Consider the following 17,778-nt stretch of genomic DNA (forward strand, 5'->3'; position numbering starts at 1 on the left):
ATATGTACTTTTAAGGTCGAGGGATAATTCAATGTGTACCTGTATTTTTCTCACCTATCTTATTACGATTCTGTGTATATTACATAATTAATTCATTAACACACTAATTAGTGTTACAGAAAGATATCCTGTGAATATTGCCTTCGTTGCGTTAATATCCAATGACATTAATGGGCTTCAATAAACTGTTAAATATTCTCTCTTTTTGTTCCTGACAGCCATAGATATCATTACAGTAGTAAATGTTGACACAAATGTCTCGGAGATGACAAATTTTCTAGTTCATAAAGTTAGTCAAACTCCTAATAGAAAAAACACTGATCTCTTGTACCTGTCTTAATTTCTTTAGTTTTTTTTTATTTTAGAACAAAATGTATTCGGTTATGCACAAAGTTTTGGAACTCATGAAGATATCTCTGCAAATCTTTTTTATTCAAGGTCATATTCATGGTCATTTGAACGTACCTTAATAATTTAAATATATGGCTATGATGATTTATAAGTGACATTGTATATCAACTTTCTTAACTAACATTGTGGTATGTCAAGTTTAGATTTTCAGAGGATTACGTGTCACCTATGTTTAATTCAGTACATTTATTATATATGTAGAATATCATGAGACTGTAATTAATTTAAAAGCTCATTCTGTAATGCTTTGGACAACCATTAAAACCAGGAAATGTATTTACCATGTTAGCTGTAATTAAGGCCCCTCCCTTTTGGAAAAGTTGAAGTTATCTTAATGCTGCACTCTGAACTTGGAAATCAGACATGGATTGCAGCGTGAATTACCTGCTATATATCTATAAAAGCAAAATAACTTTCCATTGTTCCTTATAAAAAATTCATTATCAAAATTAATAAGTGCCCTTTACAACGGCCCTGGATGAATGTGCTGTTTGCTTCGACTTGGATTCAACCTAGATCTTCATGTTCAATCCAATATTCTAACCATTTTATAATTACGACTGACATTATTTGAATTTCAGTGTCCAAACAATAGCAAAGCCTGACAAAAGCTATTTCATTCCTGTGTCCCATCGTTTACATACACACTGTTATTGTTTATTTGTATATCTCATGAGCACAAGTAATCAAATCTTTTTGTGCCTCGACTTTTAATTATAAATGCCTGACTGGACCATCTGTATACATTTGAAATGTATATTTTGGTCTTTTCAGCTTTAAAAAAGAAAAAAAAGAAGAAAAAAATCAATTCTAATGGTCATTTTTGGTCCATTTACCATTTAAATTTCCTAAATATAAAATATCTTACCATCATTTTCTCTAAAGGTTATGAGTGTATAAAACATGTTTTTTTAAGAAAAGTATGCAGAGTATTTATGAAATTCATCAGTTAAATTTCAAAGATGACCATACTGTATTAAATTGATCACTAACATGTTTGTATGTTGGGCCTGTTTTTATTACGCCGACACATGAATGTATTGGTGGTGGCCTTTGTTTACTTCAACCCTGATCACCATTGTTGTACTGTACTGAAGTCATTGATTAGTTCATTTACTGTTTACCGCATACAATAGTCGGTTTTGTTTACCTTCAATGTGAAAGGTCAGGAGGGGAGGGAATTGGATTTTATCATATAATTTAATTATTCTAGCAACTTGAATGTTTGAAAGTTGACCTTATGATTTAATTAAATCAGATAATGTAGCATTTCAAAAATTTTGTGAAATGTGTGTGCAGCCATCGACACTAACGTAAGACCGGGGGCCCGAGGCCCCTTAAATTTGCTACGGGCCCCCTGATTGTCTGCCGTTTGTGGCCCGGCGGGCCCCTGACTATTTTACAAGAAAAATAATATTAAGAACAGGTAATCCACTGAATTTGCATTATGTCGAGTGTCTACCGATCTAACTACGAGCACTAATAATTCAGTCGCACTCTCGCAAACGTGTAACGAACGAATAAGGTACGTGAATCTTTGATGTTAGCGGCATCACCGAAACGCTTGTTATAAATACAATCCAATCCCTTCCTATCATAAGCGTCGGAAAGACTTTGATTACATTCCAAGATGTCGTTTTTGAGTAGATGGTTGGGAATTAACTCCTCCACCAGCGAAAAAAACAAAAATCTCTCAGGAAATACAACAAAGTAATCAAATATATGAAAAAATGAAGAATCTGATGATGATGATGATGAATTCGATAATATATGCAAACAAGACTTGTTGCAGTTACAAAGGAAAGCGTTTATACAATAAAATACAAGTAACTTCAGGAGTCCCTCAAGGAACATGTTTGGGTCCAATTCTGTTTCTCATATACATTAACGATTTCCATCAATACATGCAGTACAGCACACTAAGATTATTCGCAGACGACAGTATTATATACAAAACAATAAACAACAAAGACGACACAATAAAACTACAGAAAGATCTGGACGCAGCAGCACAATGGGAAACAGACTGGCTAATGAAATTTCACCCAGATAAATGCAACATAATCAGTGTTACACCAAAACGCAACAAAATACACCACAACTACACACTCCACAATCACACACTCGAGCAAGTAAACTCAAGCAAATATCTAGGACTAACACTACAAAAAAACCTAAAATGGGACATGCACATAAATAATATCACCGCAAATGCAAACAGATCACTAGGGTTTTTAAAGCGCAACTTAAAAATTAATTCACCACACATAAAAGCACACGCATACAAAGCACTAGTTCGACCCAAACTGGAATACTGCTCTTCCATATGGGACCCCCACAACACACACCAAATTCAACAGATAGAAAAAACACAACGCAGAGCAGCAAGATATGTTCACAACAAATATCACGACACCAGTTCAGTTACAAACATGATACATCAACTCAACTGGCCAACACTACAGACACGACGGCTACACACAAGATTGATACTTTTCTACAAAATAATACACAATATAGTTGCCGTCGAATACCAGACCATACTCATACCAGTAGACCACAGAACCAGACACTCCAATCCACACTGCTTCAGACAAATCTCTGCTACAAAGGACACATACAAATACTCATTTTTCCCACAAACAATAACACAATGGAATCTCCTCCCTGTAGCAGCAGTACAATGCACTACACTCGAGGACTTCAAGGCACATATTTCCAACGTAGCCCTTGAAGCCCTCACAAAATAGTTCTGCACACACCTTTTATCTATATACTAAAAAAAAAAAAAAAAATCACAAATCTAATCCTTTCACACCCTTGCACCCCTACAGGTCCCCCGTGACATAATCGTCATACTTTGACGGCGTCCCGTACACATAAGAAGAAGAAGAAGAAGTTTAAGCTTTTAATGGAAAATTGAAAATAAATATGAACAATCAACGATCAATTTTTGTGTGATTTTCTTTTATTAAACCTACTGAATCTAAATTAGTTCAAAGGAAAAACATCTCCGAAAAGGAAGAAATTACTTCATTCATCAATATATGATTATTCTAGAAGAATTAAAAATATCAATATTTAATTTGATCAAAATCCAGGGCCCCCTGATTTCCATCAGGGCCCCCACTTTTATCATCAAAGGAGCCCGGAGGTCTCCTAAGCAAATAAAGTTAGTGTCTAAGCCTGGTGTAGATATCAAGGTGATAGCAGATTGATTTGATTTGATTGACATGAGGCATGAGATTGATTGTTTGGTTAGCTTTATGTCCAATTAACAGTAACTTCTGTGTGGTTGATGAGAAAAACTTGATACCGTATTTATGCAGTAAGTACTCCCCTGGACACAAAAGAAATTAGGAAAACTAGATGAGACAAAGTTAACTGGAGCCAGTCGACATATAGAAACTTAGACATGACTTATTTAATGTTGAATTGTGATAGAAGAAGGAAAGGAAGGTTTGGCCCAGTGCTTAGAGGGACATGGGCATTATATAATCAAATACGGTAAATTAGTTTCTACAATTAATGATAGGGATGTGAGAACATCCTGTATTTTGAAAACATGTAGCTTGAAGGAACTTCAATTTAAAAAAAAAAAAATTCTATTGCACACATCATGCACATTTAAGTTTGAGTATGTATTTTATAGTTCATGGGTTTTAGAGAAGGGGTTTTAATGTCTGGCTATATAATCGGTGATCCGAGACTGGCTTAATACCTATGTGTGTATACTCCGTAAAAGTTCGAATACAAATAGCGATATTTTCTCAAGTTGCTCGACTGGTGATTTGGTTACATTCCTGGACATAAAAACATTTACCCGAACTTAATCGTGTATACGAAGTACAAATTTGATACACAGGTTCAGTGTAATTTATTGATGGAAAATACAGCTATTGTGAAGTTGAAGGCTACAGGAAGGTTGAACTTGAATAAGGCTGCCTCAACTGTGCAAAAAATGTGATGTTTGCTTCCTTATTCAAATAATCCATGTCATTATAATAATTTAAAAAAAAAACCATCATTATTATGGACACTAAGAAATACAAGTTATCCTCAGAGAGACTTCTCTCATAGTTATACTGTGATTCAAACTCGGTAAAAAATGCCCTCATAGGGTATTCAAACCCAGAGAAATACATATTACCCCTAAAGGAGAAGTTCGAGTTAAACCCTCAGAAGTATATATATTTTCAAATTGCCTTCATAAGAATTCAATCCTTTAGACAGAAGTTCAAACTGCCATTGGAGGTCTTCAAAAACTGACCCTTGAAAAGGTCAAACTGCCATCAAGAGGTATTGAAAAGTATGTACATGTTTTATCTGGTCCATCATGGCTCCTATTACAATCTGTTAGCCCTGTAAAGCTTACATATTAGATGGTAAGTGTGCCACTTATTGGTCAGTTGGCGGCATGGGTTGTTACACTTGGGTGCTATTTAGAGTACTTAGGGGATAGAACAGAGGCGTGGTATTACTGACAAGTCATATTGCTCCCTCTCCAGTCATTCAGGGTCGGAGGTCACAAAGTTCAGCCATTGTTTGGATTATAAGTGGTCTCGGAATATCAGGTGTAATATGATGTAAGATATTGTGCCAGCATTTTATTGTTGACCTTTTTACCTGTCCAAATCTTGTTAAAGGTGTGTAATAAGGCAAATTATCACCTGTTCTTACTGATGCCCTGAGTTGACCTCTGACTTATTGCTACAAATCGTTACAAATTGTAACAAGTAGTAAGCTAGAAGGATAAACCATCTTGACTGTACATGGTCCTCATTTATAATTGGCATTTACAAATGAAGTTGCATCAAATGGAGACTTTGATTAGGCTGATATTGACGGTGGAATTGACATGAAATGGGGGAAGAGGTATACATATTACTCAGATGTATCCATCACATCCCCTCCCATCCATTTCCAATCTTATATGTTGTCGGTGCATTGGCATTAAAGAATTTCCGGTTTTAAATATAGCTTGACTTTCTCCCCTATCTTTTTTTGAAGCAAAAGACATCTTCAAAATCCTATCAAAATATACTTTGTTGAATTAACAGTATGTCCTAGGATAAGGTGTTCAGAAAAAAGCATTTAACAGTCTTTATAAATGGACGTCTTTTGATTAGAAACCTGGTAAAGACAGGTTTTTAAGGAGTTTCAAGGATTTTCACTGTGTTTACCAGGATTTTTGAAAACCTATATAGTAGAATTGATAGATCCTTGATCTCTGTAGTGGTGCCCTGATTATATGGTAAGTGTATTCTGGCCGGTGTACATGACACAGCAGAATCATTTGACACACTTAATGACCCCCGGATACATTACTTTGTCGGGTAACATGGGCTTTATAACAACAAAGTACTAAACCATTGGGTGCTTTGGTACATTGTCATGATAATCATGGGTATCAAAACTCAGCAACGTCTCATTTTAATTAATGAGTCATGTAAAGATCAGAGACACATGGCAAAGTCTCCACTTTTGTTTGCATCTGACCTTTGACCTCAGTATATCAGTAAGTAATTACATTAGCGATTCAATTATGAAGGACTATCAGGCGCATACTGTTCATAAATGAAGTGTTAATCAATATGAGGGGAAAATCACATGATTATATACTGTGTATAATTGACTATCGTCAACAAAGTGCCCAACCTATGTCCATTATCAGTACTTTTAACAGACTCTTACTCGGAGGTCGTGATGTTCTGAGCCTTGGCTGAATAGTTATGTTTACATATCTATAAACGTGTGTAAGTCCTTTATTAGTACAAGTCTGTTAATGTTTAAATGACATTTAGGTCTTCTCAGATTCCCTTTCAAATGCGGGGATGATTCTCAGATTCCTTTTCAAATGCGGGGATGATTCTATTGGTTTAAAAAAAATCTCTTTCTAGGCTACTACACTACTTTCGCTACCATCTAAACTCTCCCCACAAACCCTGACACCTCCCATACCTCCTCCCCGGACACACACATCCCCACCCCCATCAGACCCTACCTCTGCCACCCTTCCCCAGACCCTACCTCTGCCACCCTTCCCCAGACCCTACCTCTGCCACCCTTCCCCAGACCCTACCTCTGCCACCCTTCCCCAGACCCTACCCTGACACCCGGCCCAGTTCCTAACCCTACCACTAGATATAATTTTTACAGGTATTTACCTGTAGGATTATAGAGCTTTAATAAAAACCCTTTTTCCCAGGTGTTATACTGAGATTAAAGATCTCAGGCCACCTACTGAGTCGGATTATGTCATTATGTAAGTGATTTTAGATCTTTAGGCGACAGGAAACCTCCAGGAGTAAACTGTCAATATATAGGATTCTACATCTAGCAGCAGACACATCTTTCCTGGAAAAAAATTCAATCTGTTCTGAAAAACATTTTTCACAGAAAAGAAATGGGGGTAGGCCATATACATGAAGTGCCACCCCATCCATGCCCATCTGACAGTCTCTTGGCATACCAATTTGATATATGTAGATAAAGCATTATTTGTACATGTTAATTCATCTATAACATATATGTAAGAACATATTGCTCTAATTTGGGGGGAAATCCCAGACAATATGAAAGCTTTGTTTGTAAAAGGACAAGAGGTTAAACATTGTATATATACATACAGATTCTTTGTATAAATATAAACTTTATTTATTTTACATTGATTACAAAACAAGTTATATACAACTTATGCAACACACTCTTGAATTGATGGTCTACATGTAAGCGCACGAAGGATCTTAGTATGGGAGGAAACCGGAGTGCCCGAAGAAAACCCACGTGATTGGGCAGGTGACCCCTAACCTTTTCACGTCAGTGCCAGGAATTGAACCCCAGCCAGCTGGGTGAAAGGCGAGTGGTTTTATAACCACAACACCACCTGATCACTCTTCTGAGTGCTTAGCATTTACAAGTTTTCTGTAAAATACCTTTCCATGTTGATATGGCAGTTTAGCGAAACAATAAGAGGTTGAATTCTGTCATTTGACAGCTTTCAAACTTCCTATCAATAGAAATCTAAGTGGTTGACTTCACAGTCAGGCTGTCGTCAATTTCATCATCAGAGAATTATAATCGTGTCAGAAAAGTCAATAATTACGCAGATTTACACTCTCAAATCCATAGTATTTAATCCCCTGTTAATCCATAAATACTGATAGAATCTACAACGCTAGCTAACAAGAGGTGTGCCCCTTTTATGGCTGGTTGGAGGGTCAATATTTCGATAGTTAGTCTTGTTATTGAACTGCAAAAAAAACCACCTAATATTCAAAGGGAAACAATTTTGTGTAAGTTTTCGGTTTTATATTTCTCTGCGTGGTTTAGTTGTACACATTTACAGCCACAAATTACTAGTATATGGAGTCAAACGACCTTAAAATCAAATTTAAAATGGGATTCAACATTAAGAGCGGAATCTGTGCATCCATCCTTATTATGAAAGCGATAGTTATGCATTGTCATTAAGGGTTACAAATTTATCCAACCTTTTGTGTTTTTATTGCTCTAGTTTACAAGTTTATAATGTTTAAAAACAGTAACTTTAATTGATTTTTGGCATTTATTTTATTTAGATCCTCTTTGTTCATTAATCCTGAACCATGTATCCTAATTTTACACAATGTGATTTGAAATCCAACGTCAATCTGTCACAGATTTTTGACAGTTGTTTAATATCTACTGGATAAGTGTACGTAAATATTTATATCGTCAGTCAGTTGATATCATTTGTTAATTTGCCAAGATTAGGTACATTTTAATTACCATTGTTTAATTACTAGTATCAAATCATTACCCAATGAGCTTAATTTAACTGAAGGGTCATATATGTATAGTTTCAACTTAAAGTTTGAAAAAACTCATTTGAACTTTAGACTGTATTCATGTGCCCATTAAAATTGTGTTGAAAAGGAAACAAACAATATTATGCAAACTAGATGTCTGAATTGTAGATCTGATTCTGTTTTTGCAATAGCTAATCATTTTTAAGACAACAGTCATCATTTATGTAAATTTAGTTGATAAATTAATGCAGATATATTTACCAAAAAACAAGTTTTCTAACAATTTTTTAAGTCAAATGAGGTAATTTTTAAAATCACTTATAATGATAAATTGCCCTGAAGTGAAATGTTTAATGGTTTGTTATAATAATCAATATTTTACTTGCTTTATTAAAATGTTATATATAGTCATGTATTTTGATACAACTTCAATGCACTTCAACTACTAATTCAACCTTGATATCGATTTTAATTAAAACCGTTATTCACAATTTGTCATTCAATTGTTATTCAGTTTTAAGTCATTGTCAGTAAACAATTGATTGCGGATTTAGACAATAGATTTTCATGACGGACAAGATAATACCAATGCACTGATTTAAAAAAATGATTTCAAGATAACGGCCATCATATCAGTCCTGGATCTCAAAACGGAGATGTACACAAAACCACAATAGTCTGTCTCTGTGTTTCTTTATTTGGGCAAACAAACACGACATTATATATAAGTTCTGTTCGTAAATATGCCTTTATTCCAATAACAAAAATTAAATCGTCTTAAATCTCATGGGGTCAGCACAGTTTGCAGAATTCAGTACAAAATGAGGTCAGAGGTCATGTCAGGGTTCATTTGGTCTAAAAATCTTGATCCTGTTGCGATCAAAGTGATTGTATGTATGTTTACCAAGCTTATGTATACCTAATACCATATGTTCTATTGTGTCCTACACTCTATTTATTTTCCTTCTTTAAACCGAGCTTTGAGACTATCAGTCTAAGGTGTTAAATATTTCACGACTAACATGAAATACAACGTACAAGTTATATTGCAGTTTTATTTCGTCTCTAATCATAGGGCTTGCAAGATGGATAACGTTTTTTTAAAGGCCTTTTCATTATTGTGATTTTGTGAACTTTTTTTATCGTTTCCTCTATCTGATGATTCTTCAATTACGTTTTGTGCCTGTGGAGTGGTGAAAAATATATATATATATAGATAGATATTTGTATTGAAGATTGTATTGAAAGATTTAATTTGAAAGATTTAATTTGAAAAATTCGGCATATGGATGCATTATGTTTTTCATTTCAAACTCTTCAAAACGACTCTTGGAACATTACAAGACTTATTCCTGTATTCTGAGAACCTCTAGAGTTTCTTGTTGGAGTTTTAAGCATGAGATACCTTTGTGAATGTGACCAATTATTGGTTTGAAGTCCTTCCATTGTTCTTAGTGAAATATATCTAGTGTGATGAATAGGCAAAAATGCATACTTCAAATATGACCAGCTTGAAAGTCTTCAATAACATCATTATACCCGGGGAATAATCAGTGAATGTTGTGAGATTGGATTAATAGTTTTTGAGATTATCTTGAAATTCAAAATATCCAGGAATGAGGTTTTTGCCTCGATCAGAACCTGTTCTTATCGCAGGAATTAAAGAAAAGGTTAGTAATATAGGTTAAATTATCAAAGGATTTTCAAAGATATAGTAATGAAATTCTATGTAGATGCTTTGAAATTGTTCTATTTAAAACAGCTGGAATTTGTTTTGCCAACTCAACTGTATCATAAAACTTTAGTGAATTCTATTTGAAGATGAACTTGAATCACATTGGAAAAATCTGCCACAAAAGTATTCTTATACTGAAAAAAATAATTCTGTAAAAATCCTGTACATGTTTCATGTATGTTGTCAGAATAAATCTATATAAACATGAATCTGTGTGACAAAACTTTAATGTTGCAGTTTAGAAGCTAACATACACCCTGAAGTAAAATACATTTATTTATATGTGCCAAGTAAAATGGTTATAAATTTACTGGTAGCTGTTCCTTCATTGAGCTCCATAACCTGTTTATCATCCCCAAATTAATGTGCCATATCTAGGGCACAAAGTCTAAAAGAAAATTAATTCTAAAAAGTTCATATACATATATTTAAATTTCAGCAAATATGGCTAAAGAAATGATGTTTATTTACTAAGATAACATATTTGCATTCAATTAGCCAACTTAAGGGTTAAGATGTAGAAAACATTTTGTATGTATTATTATAGTAGATGTTGGTTGGTACACATTTTGTCGCCGAGCATAAATTACGACGAATTGTGTACACGTTTGCAAGGTGTTGCGGTACATATAATAATAATTATTCTAAGCCTTACTTATCCTACAAACCTATCTACTTAAAAGGCATTGTGTTGCGTTCCGTCAGATTTGAAATGAAAATGTGACAAATTATAAATTCCTAAAGCCCTAAGATATATTATTCAAACTTTTTACTTGCTAAACCTTTTCCAGTCGTGTTAAAGTTAACAGTGTCTATTTTGGTCACCAGACCTCTCTGAGTATTAAAATCTCTATACAATGAACTGTTCACGTCTATAAATTGAGTCAAATAAATATTATTTCTCATTACCAACTCCCTACAACAACTTTAGATCTCATAGCATGGATATTATTCACTTACAATATATAAAAAATTCATTTTATTGACAAATATTAATTTACTTTCACAATGGATCGGTTGCTTTTACTGAATCGTCTGTGTGTTTGAATAACTGAATTTCTACCAGTTGCATTTCACCTCTGTGTGGCTAATTTAAATGTACTGATCTACATTAATTTGCCTGGTACTGTTTGTAGGCTAATGATATTTTTACCTTGTACTCTGGGTTCTGCAACTGTTGTTTTGGATGTGGAAAATACAATACTTCTAAGTGATTAATACTTTGCAAATTTTTTCTCAAGTCAAAGAAAAAATGTTGTTTGTCTCATTTTTCTACAAAGTACAAATCTTTTGCAGTTAAAATTTAATGCTTGCTAGAAGTTCAAGCTTTTTCAGCTTCTTTGAAAACCAGACACTCAAATACATGTTGTCGTTGCATGGTTGATGATATGCAAGTTCAAATGCCCCTCAGTTATTTTTGGAAACCCTGAAAAAGGCAATCATATTGACTATATACCCATCATTTTAATTTCTGTTTCAGCCTTTTTAGAAGCCAGATGTAATATTTAAGTGACATGAATAGCAGAGTATATTCTATATATGTTTGGTTTTTTTTTTGTTTCTAGGACCGAGAAAAACAAGAACAGTTGAGTGACCTTCTGAACAGCTATAGTGTAAATATCCCTCCGATGCCCGAACTGTTGACAGTAGGAAAACCGACTTTTAGTGACGAATTATTTGAGATTGAACCTCATTGGAGCTCATTGGTAGAAAACGCATCGGTAAGCTGATATAAAATGAACATTATTTAGGAAAGAAGGGAAAAAAATATAACTTTTATAGTTTGTTTGATGGTTGAGATATCCATATTTGGGAACTGCTTAGTATTCTGTTCTTGAATTTTCTTTAGGAATTATGGTTTTTGCAGCTATCTAGATATATCTATTAAACCATGGAAAGATATATCATAAGATTAATAGGTTTTCTAGGTTATTTTCATTTTACTGCCAAAACCAGCAACCACTTGTAAGGAAGTTAACATTTTAAGGCCTTTCATAGAGGAGATTGGGGAAGGGGATAGGTAGTGTTACCCATATTGCCGTCCTGTCTTGTCCTTTTTCTGTCCTATCCTGTCGTATTCTCTTACATTGTATCCTGTCATATGCATGCTATTGATGTCTTTCATACATGTCTAGTTTCTGAAATGAATCCCTCATTAGCATAGGTTTCAGGTTTTCAACAGGTGTTTGAAATTTAGATAACTGGAATGAACAAAAGGACATGTTAATTTCACAAATGCACTTTTGTAGAGTTCATATTTTGTCAAATTTTCTTCTGTTATTCAGTACAAATGACACATCCCCAGGTTGTAAATATGAAATGCTCAAATGCTCAAATGATCTGTCAATTTTGGATATCATGGTCAGTAAATCTCTTAATCCTACCAAGTCCACCAAATATACACCCACATGGAATTAGTGAAAATTACAATGACTTGCCAAATTGACCTTATTTCCTGCAGAGACCTTAAATAAAGAATCTTCAATTTCTTTAAACATCCGTTTAGATTATTTTTAATAGGGATTCTGAAAAATTACCATTGTAGGGGCGAAATGTATAGCACTCAGCTAGGACCCTGAACATTTACCCTTGTAGGGTCAACATCCCCAAAACTCAGAACCCTGAACATTAAGCCTGGTAGGGTCAACATCCCCAGAACTCAGGACCCTGAACATTTACCCTTGTAGGGTCAACATCCCCAACACTCAGAACCCTGAACATTTACCCTTGAAGGGTCAACATCCCCAGCACTCAGGACCCTGAACATTTACCCTTGTAGGGTCAACATCCCCAGCACTCAGGACCCTGAACATTTACCCTTGTAGGGTCAACATCCCCAGCACTCAGAACCCTGAACATTTACCCTTGAAGGGTCAACATCCCACACTGTCACAACCCTGAACATTTACCCTTGTAGGGTCAACATCCCCAACACTCAGGACCCTGAACATTTACCCTTGAAGGGTCAACATCACCAACTGTCACAACCCTGAACATTTACCCTTGTAGGGTCAACATCCCCAGCACTCAGAACCCTGAACTTTTACCCTTGTAGGGTCAACATCCCCAACACTCAGGACCCTGAACATTTACCCTTGAAGGGTCAACATCCCCAACACTCAGGACCCTGAAAATTTACCCTTGTAGGGTTAACATCCCCAACACTCAGAACACTGAACATTTACCCTTGTAGGGTCAACATCCCCAGCACTCAGAACCCTGAACATTTACCCTTGAAGGGTCAACATCCCACACTGTCACAACCCTGAACATTTACCCTTGTAAGGTCAACATCCCCAACACTCAGGACCCTGAACATTTACCCTTGAAGGGTCAACATCCCCAACTGTCACAACCCTGAACATTTACCCTTGTAGGGTCAACATCCCCAGCACTCAGAACCCTGAACTTTTACCCTTGTAGGGTCAACATCCCCAACACTCAGGACCCTGAACATTTACCCTTGAAGGGTCAACATCCCCAACACTCAGGACCCTGAAAATTTACCCTTGTAGGGTTAACATCCCCAACACTCAGAACCCTGAACATTTACCCATGTAGGGTCAACATCCCCAATACTCAGGACCCTGAACATTTACCCTTGTAGGGTCAACATCCCCAAAACTCAGGACCCTGAACATTTACCCATGTAGGGTCAACATCCCCAGAACTCAGGACCCTGAACATTTACCCTTGTGGGGTTAACATCCCCAACACTCAGGACCCTGAACATTTACCCATGTAGGGTCAATATCCCCAACACTCAGGACCCTGAACATTTACCCTTGTAGGGTCAACATCCCCAGAACTCAGAACCCTGAACATTTACCCATGTAGGGTCAACATCCCCAGAACTCAGGACCCTGAAAATTTACCCTTGTAGGGTGAACATCCCCAACACTCAGAACCCTGAACATTTACCCATGTAGGGACAACATCCCCAACACTCAGGACCCTGAACATTTACCCTTGTAGGGTCAACATCCCCAACACTCAGGACCCTGAACATTTACCCTTGTAGGGTCAACATCCCCAACACTCAGGACCCTGAACATTTACCCTTGTAGGGTCAACATCCCCAACACTCAGAACCCTGAACATTTACCCATGTAGGGTCAACATCCCCAAAACTCAGGACCCTGAACATTTACCCTTGTAGGGTCAACATCCCCAGCACTCAGAACCCTGAACATTTACCCTTGTAGGGTCAACATCCCCAGCACTCAGAACCCTGAACATTTACCCATGTAGGGTCAACATCCCCATCACTCAGAACCCTGAACATTTACCCTTGTAGGGTTAACATCCCCAACACTCAGGACCCTGAACATTTACCCTGGTAGGGTCAACATCCCCAGCACTCAGAACCCTGAACATTTACCCTTGTAGGGTTAACATCCCCAACACTCAGGACCCTGAACATTTACCCTTGTAGGGTCAACATCCCCAGCACTCAGAACCCTGAACATTTACCCTTGAAGGGTCAACATCCCCAACACTCAGAACCCTGAACATTTACCCTTGAAGGGTCAACATCCCCAACACTCAGAACCCTGAACATTTACTGTTGTAAGGTAAAGGGTCAATTAAACTAACATCCCCGAAACTCAGAACCCTGAACATTTACCCTTGTAGGGTCAACATCCCCAACACTCAGGACCCTGAACATTTACCCTTGAAGGGTCTGACCCTAAATGTCTGTGTGTACTGTGAACCATCTTTACTTGTGTATTGGATGTATACACTGCCCTGTCACAAGCAAGTCAATTCTATTTCGTGTTCAACACTAATAAGGAAATATAAAGATGTCTTTGTTCGATGAAAATCAGGACTTTTATTCAGAATTAATTATCATCTACTTAAGTGACAGCTAACCCATCAACTATATTGTTGGCCCTTTATCCCATGTTTTCTTAATACCTGTCAACATTTTGATTGGCTGAGAGACTTTAAATTGTCAGCAAGTCATGCCTGTTGACCACATGTTTGTCCAAATTTGGTGGTCATTTGAGATTTAGATAAAAAGTTTATTGCCTTTCAATATGTAAGGAATGTGCCCCGTCACGACTTTCACACATTGACCATTAACTTTAAATGACCAACAGGTTGGTGGTCAATTTTCTAGGTATATATAAAGTTTTAAATTCTTCTACCATATCTTTCCACAAAAAGCCCCTAATTATACCTACAAATAGGCACTGCCTGTAAATAAGATTTTTCATCCAGAATCAGTAGATTTGAAGCATTAAACTGAAATTTAATATATTTATGATTTCACACTATGGAGTTTAGCTTTGTATAGGATATTTTTTGCTTAAATTATTTGTTACTGAAGGAAACTGTCGTATTACTTGAGAGTAAAATAGTACTAGCATACACACTAAGCCATAGTATTCCAAATATGTGTAATTTAGTATTTTCATCAAATTGTGCAAAGTGTCCGTTAATAATAGTAATAAATCAGCCTAAATTGTCAATTTCATCACGTAGGGTACTGATAGCAGATCTGTTTTTGACAATATATTGTCTTAAAATCTGTATCTTTATCTTTAAGCATTAGCTTAAGATTGCGAACACATCACTAGTATATTGTGATAATCTTTCCCAGTTCATCTCGTGAAATTTCTGTAGATTTTCGAGACAGCGTAAGATTATTGTACTGACGTAGATCTGTAGGTACTACATACATACATATAGAAGTGACAGACAAGCGGCCCACACTGGTAGGTAGGGAGGCCAGAAATAAGTCTCAACTTCCACTATCTGTCCACAACTATCAACATTATTTATGTTTGTTTAGCATTCTTGGGATCCTTAGTGAGTGCTTTGCATGGTGAAGGGTTTCACAGAACAGGCCGATAGGGCAAAACATTTAGATCAAAGTTGAACTATTCTTTGTAAAACTCTGGGGAGCTATAGTGTCATTTCAGAATTAAAAGCAAGGGAATAATCTCTAGCAGGTGTAATATAACAAAATTTCCAAACAAAGGGGAGATAATCTTTTATAACAATATATATATATCGACAGTTCTTTACCAAAACTTCAAACTAGGGGGAGACAATCTGGTATTAAAATCAAATGTGGTCAATTTCACTTCAAACTAGCAATATAATCATCATTAATTAATCAAATTATGTATTTAATTCTCTTACTTGTAAATGTTAATTTGAACTTTATTCCACACCATAGTCCTATGTTGATAATCGTTCAATTCTTTCTCTTCCATTTTCTGTGAGGACATGGTTGATAAAGCCATTTTTGTAAAACTGGCCACTATTTTTAGAGTCATTTTAATTAAACTCAGCAATAGGCAGAGTTATGTAGGCTGAGTAACTGATTGAAATAACTTTTATGGTTGTAGAATCTAACAAAACGACAACATGACCAACAGGAGGCAGTTTGGGAGCTTCTACAAACAGAGGTCTACTATATACGCTCACTACAGGTCATTACAGATGTAAGTATACATAAGAATTGATGGACCTGGAAAATTGACTACATACAAGACATGCTTCACGATAATTTGAGCCCTGCAATCTGGTATATTGTTTAAGCTTCTGAAATATACCATTTCATTTCTTTGGTTAGTATAAACCAACAATTACTTGATTTCAGGTTTTCGTGCCCAACAACATTTTCGTGGTGATTAAATTTCACGATTAACTGTAAAGTAACTGTATCTAATACTTCTTGTGGACACATATTTTGCGGCAATTAATTTTCACAAGTTCTGATCACCTTTGAAGTTAGCAAAATTGAATCACACATGAAAATTATAATGAGGAAAAACGGTATAAAGCTAGTATATTAATAATCCGAAATAAAAGGCCAAAATAAATAAATTCAAAGTAAAATCAAAATCATTTCTATGGAATATATATTCAGCCACTATAGGGCCTTCTTCAGTCCGAAATAACACTAACACAACGTGTTTGTCTACATGTTTGTTTACATCACATGAAAATTAGTTGGTTAAAATACAGTATGACTTTTAGCCATCCTCAGGTTATATATTTTCTATGTAAATCCACTTATAAGCTTGTTGCTATATTCGACAATGCCATATAAATATATTACGCTACTGTAACCTTCCCCCATAATTTTGTAACAGCTAAGAGCTTACACAATTTACTCATAGACCTGGAGACTTGCCAAATCTAGGTCACTGTGACATGTATTTTTTGTTTGACAGACATTTCTGTGTTACTTATATAGTCAGGCTATGAGTCATATTAGATCTGCAGGGCAATCTTTGATGCAGCTCAAGTGAAGTGTATGGTTTGGTGGGTTACGTTGCATGGGGACTTTAAGTTGTCCCCAAGACGTCAGAATCATAGAATTCAAAATCTCTGGGTCTCCTAAATCATGCAATGATCAAGCCACCAGCTGCTACACTTTTGACCTTTAATGTACTTAGGATGACAAACCTATGTTACTGCAACAATATATCGACCCAATTGAACTTTAAAAGATAAAAAAATTAACTTCATTATTGATTTGTGAATGTACATAATTTATAAACTGAAGTGTTTATTTGTGAATTTACATTGCACGTTTGTTTTTGTCATTTCAGCTATTCATGTGCTGTCTCATCAATCTCCAAAGTGAGCAATTATTGAACGAGGTAAGTTCACAACTGTATAAACACAATCTTTTACTGTCTTTTGTCGTGGTAATGTACGTCATCTTTACGTGTGTACAGAACTCAGCCATCTGTGACATCCCTGTCTTTCAGAATAATTTCTGTCTGTTAACAATAACGATTCATATAGACAGCGTGACCAAATCTTATTTGCTTTTCTGAAAATAAATGTAAATATCTGCATTTATATACACATGAA

At 35.8% G+C, this 17,778-nt stretch overlaps 1 protein-coding gene across 6 annotated transcripts in view; it reads left to right on the top strand.

The window, feature by feature from the left end:
• The window catches only part of LOC138316699 (pleckstrin homology domain-containing family G member 5-like), a 154,053-nt gene that overhangs the window by 122,848 nt on the left and 13,427 nt on the right, over positions 1–17,778 (top strand). For all 6 annotated transcript variants that reach the window (XM_069258363.1, XM_069258365.1, XM_069258380.1 and 3 more), the window contains 3 exons: positions 11,502–11,657; positions 16,299–16,394; positions 17,511–17,561. In XM_069258363.1, coding sequence (XP_069114464.1) covers positions 11,502–11,657; positions 16,299–16,394; positions 17,511–17,561 — 303 coding nt within the window. The remainder of the gene's footprint in view (positions 1–11,501; positions 11,658–16,298; positions 16,395–17,510; positions 17,562–17,778) is intronic.

This window comes from Argopecten irradians, chromosome 1 (genome assembly GCF_041381155.1).
Source record: "Argopecten irradians isolate NY chromosome 1, Ai_NY, whole genome shotgun sequence".
In the NCBI taxonomy this organism is placed as follows: domain Eukaryota; kingdom Metazoa; phylum Mollusca; class Bivalvia; order Pectinida; family Pectinidae; genus Argopecten; species Argopecten irradians.